At 30.7% G+C, this 2627-nt stretch overlaps 1 protein-coding gene across 2 annotated transcripts; it reads left to right on the top strand.

Moving 5' to 3' along the window:
* Window positions 1–50: 50 nt before the first annotated feature.
* LOC112905830 lies at window positions 51–2600 on the top strand. Of its 2 annotated transcripts, none has more exons than XM_025978995.1 (3): window positions 51–856; window positions 1951–2100; window positions 2165–2600. In XM_025978995.1, exons 1-3 carry the CDS (start codon window positions 818–820, stop codon window positions 2306–2308), a joined length of 333 nt encoding a protein of 110 aa, XP_025834780.1. In that variant the 5' UTR covers window positions 51–817; the 3' UTR covers window positions 2309–2600. The 2 variants fall into 2 exon arrangements, with proteins under 2 accessions (XP_025834780.1, XP_025834781.1); XM_025978996.1 differs by lacking the exon at window positions 51–856 and adding an exon at window positions 863–984.
* Window positions 2601–2627: the final 27 nt, after the last annotated feature.

The raw sequence follows: 2627 nt of genomic DNA on the forward strand, positions 1-2627 counted from the left end.
CTTTACAACTTTTATTCGAAGCAAATTATAATATTTCCTAATACTTTTACCCTATTTTACGAAAGTTCCCTTTTGGGGTGGTTCTTGATATTTTAGCCATTGAAATAACTGTGTTTATGTATTATTGCATAAAGTTATCTTTAAAACTATACGTTTATTCATTTTTAGTCTCATTTTTGCTCACTATAACTAAAAACTCACTTCAACTAACTTCAATCCTTGCAGGGGTCGATAGAGCATTCGATTATTTAATTTAAATGTGTCTCATTACGGTAACATAAAATGCTAATGAATATAATATAATAATTGAGTGCCGATCTTTTAATACGATAAACGTGCATAATTATTGACCCTGGCACAATATTGACCATAATAATGCACATATGTGGTTACCATAATATGTTGCAATTACTTCTTTATAATATAACGTCTTCGTTTAATATTGTTTCATGACGATACATGTGCAAATATGACCTAAACAGTTGCTGTCAAACTAGGACAAAAGTAAACTTGCTTACGCTCGATTCTAACATCTTATATAAATATACAATTTTTACAAAATATATAAGTATATTTTTTTGACCGATCAAATAACGTTAATAAATAGGTTTATTCTCACGAAAATTCATTTACGTGGATATTGTTTTGAATTCATGACTTCCTGTGAATTCAGTAGGACTGTGGGATCTTTTTATTGCCTCATACAAACATTTAAGTATCAAAGATCGTAATTTAGGTCATAATTAGCCAAAGGGGGGCCGGGAGAGTTTCGAGACGACAACGGGGATAGGAACTTATATAAAGGTGAAAATGTGAAATGCTCCGAAGATTCTTTCTACACTTTCATATCGCTGAGGTAAGTTTCATTTTTTTTCTTTCCGCTTCTTGTTTAATCTACAGACTGTTAGTTAGTCGTACATGTCCACCAACGTTAGTGTAATTCTTTTGTGTTTGTAAAACTTGTGTAAACAGTGTTTTGTAAATGTAAGTACTACGTACTAGTTCATTAATTATTAAATAAGGAAAAATGACCAGCGTTATAAGTATATATACATATATATATTACGTCAAATATTATTCTAGTAAATACAACATTGGTTTCTACATAACCAAATATAATAGTTGTTAAAGACTTGCAGATTTTCTTCGCTAACGAGTACAGCTAGTTTTTAAAGATATTCCTACGCTTTGTATTAAAAGTTTCGAAATAATCTATTTGATGCCTACTGATACCTGCTGCTAACTGTGGAAAATATTTCTTCAACCTCGTCTATCTGAAAATATTTTAAACTAACAGAATTTTCGAAATCTTTTGAACTTATGTTCGGTTTACGTGTTAGTTTCGTAACCAAATTAGTAAGTGCAGTGTAAGATTTGGATCGCGATTTTAATCTTATAGGATCTCATCTGCACGTCATGGCAAACCACCGACTAAACCGAAAGAGCATCTAAAAGCAAGTTGATATTTATTTCAATTGGCTTTGAGTAGTTTACAAACGTAGTTAGGTATATTTTGTAGCTATAAATTATGTATTATAAAAATTTCTTTGAGAAGAAGTTAGTGGGAGATCGATGGTTTATGAAATATATTAAAAACTAAAAATTTCGGAAAAAGAAACCATTTTAACAATAATTATTCAGTCATATGACAATTTTTAAAGGGTACTATTATACGTAGGTCTATAGTCATTTGACTGAAATATTGTTGAAGACTTGTTTATTGGTTCCTTATTTCCTGCTTTCTTAGACTATAAATAATATCAGCTTTTTTGGCGATTTAAAATTAATCATTAAAATTGTGTTGCCCATTTATTTTACAGAAAACATAATATTTAAATAAAAAAAATAAACGAACTAGTACGAGCTATTTAACGTAAAATTTTTTTTAGGTTGAGTTATAAAAATATGTAGGTACTTCTTTTAAATGTACTAATTTATTATTGTTTTTAGATAAAAATGCGAGTGGCACTTTGTTTTGGTCTCTTCTTTTTGGCCGTTGTGTCGGCGTTTCCCCAAAAAGAAGGAGGATCATACACAAATGAAGCTATTCGGCAGGCCCATAACTCTCGACTTATCCCTAAAGATGCTCAAATTCAAAAGGTATAATAATCCTTTCTTGTTGTTCGTTAACGTAACTCTATATTTTTGAGATCTTTCTTTTTAGGTAGTTGAAGGGATTGAAATAGGTGCATATGAAAGCATCCCCGGTAACCAGAGGGTAAATCTGTTTGAAATTTTGGGAGACCAAGTTCCTCCAGAAGTTGTCAATAATTTACAGCAGCAAGTCGATCAAGTGGGGCGTCCTTAAACATCCTCGCACTCTGATGTTGTCTTAAATCAATTTTACAAAAATTTGTATAAAAATAATTGCAAAAAGGAAAACGGTCCATGCTAGAAATATCCTCGCGCATCGTAATCACCTCTTTCATTTTAATATTTACAACATCCATAATATTCACGTAATTTTCTAGCCATTAAGCCCAAACCCATTATCACTTTACATAATCGAAATTAAATTACATTGACCTACTTTGTTGATATAATCGTCTGTATATATGGTACTTAAGAGTTGATTCGATTCATTTTTTTTTTAATTAGGTACTTCGTATTAGATTTGTGCATTAGTA

This window comes from Agrilus planipennis, unplaced genomic scaffold (assembly GCF_000699045.2).
Source record: "Agrilus planipennis isolate EAB-ADULT unplaced genomic scaffold, Apla_2.0 scaffold791, whole genome shotgun sequence".
NCBI classification, from domain to species: Eukaryota; Metazoa; Arthropoda; class Insecta; order Coleoptera; family Buprestidae; genus Agrilus; species Agrilus planipennis.

Excerpts from the sequence above, each read along its gene's own strand:
- LOC112905830 (XM_025978995.1), top strand. The coding sequence starts at position 818 with ATGCTCCGAAGATTCTTTCTACACTTTCATATCGCTGAG. Across the intron at positions 857-1,950 it reads TACACTTTCATATCGCTGAG|ATAAAAATGCGAGTGGCACT; the intron begins GTAAGTTTCATT and ends TATTGTTTTTAG. Across the intron at positions 2,101-2,164 it reads AAGATGCTCAAATTCAAAAG|GTAGTTGAAGGGATTGAAAT; the intron begins GTATAATAATCC and ends CTTTCTTTTTAG.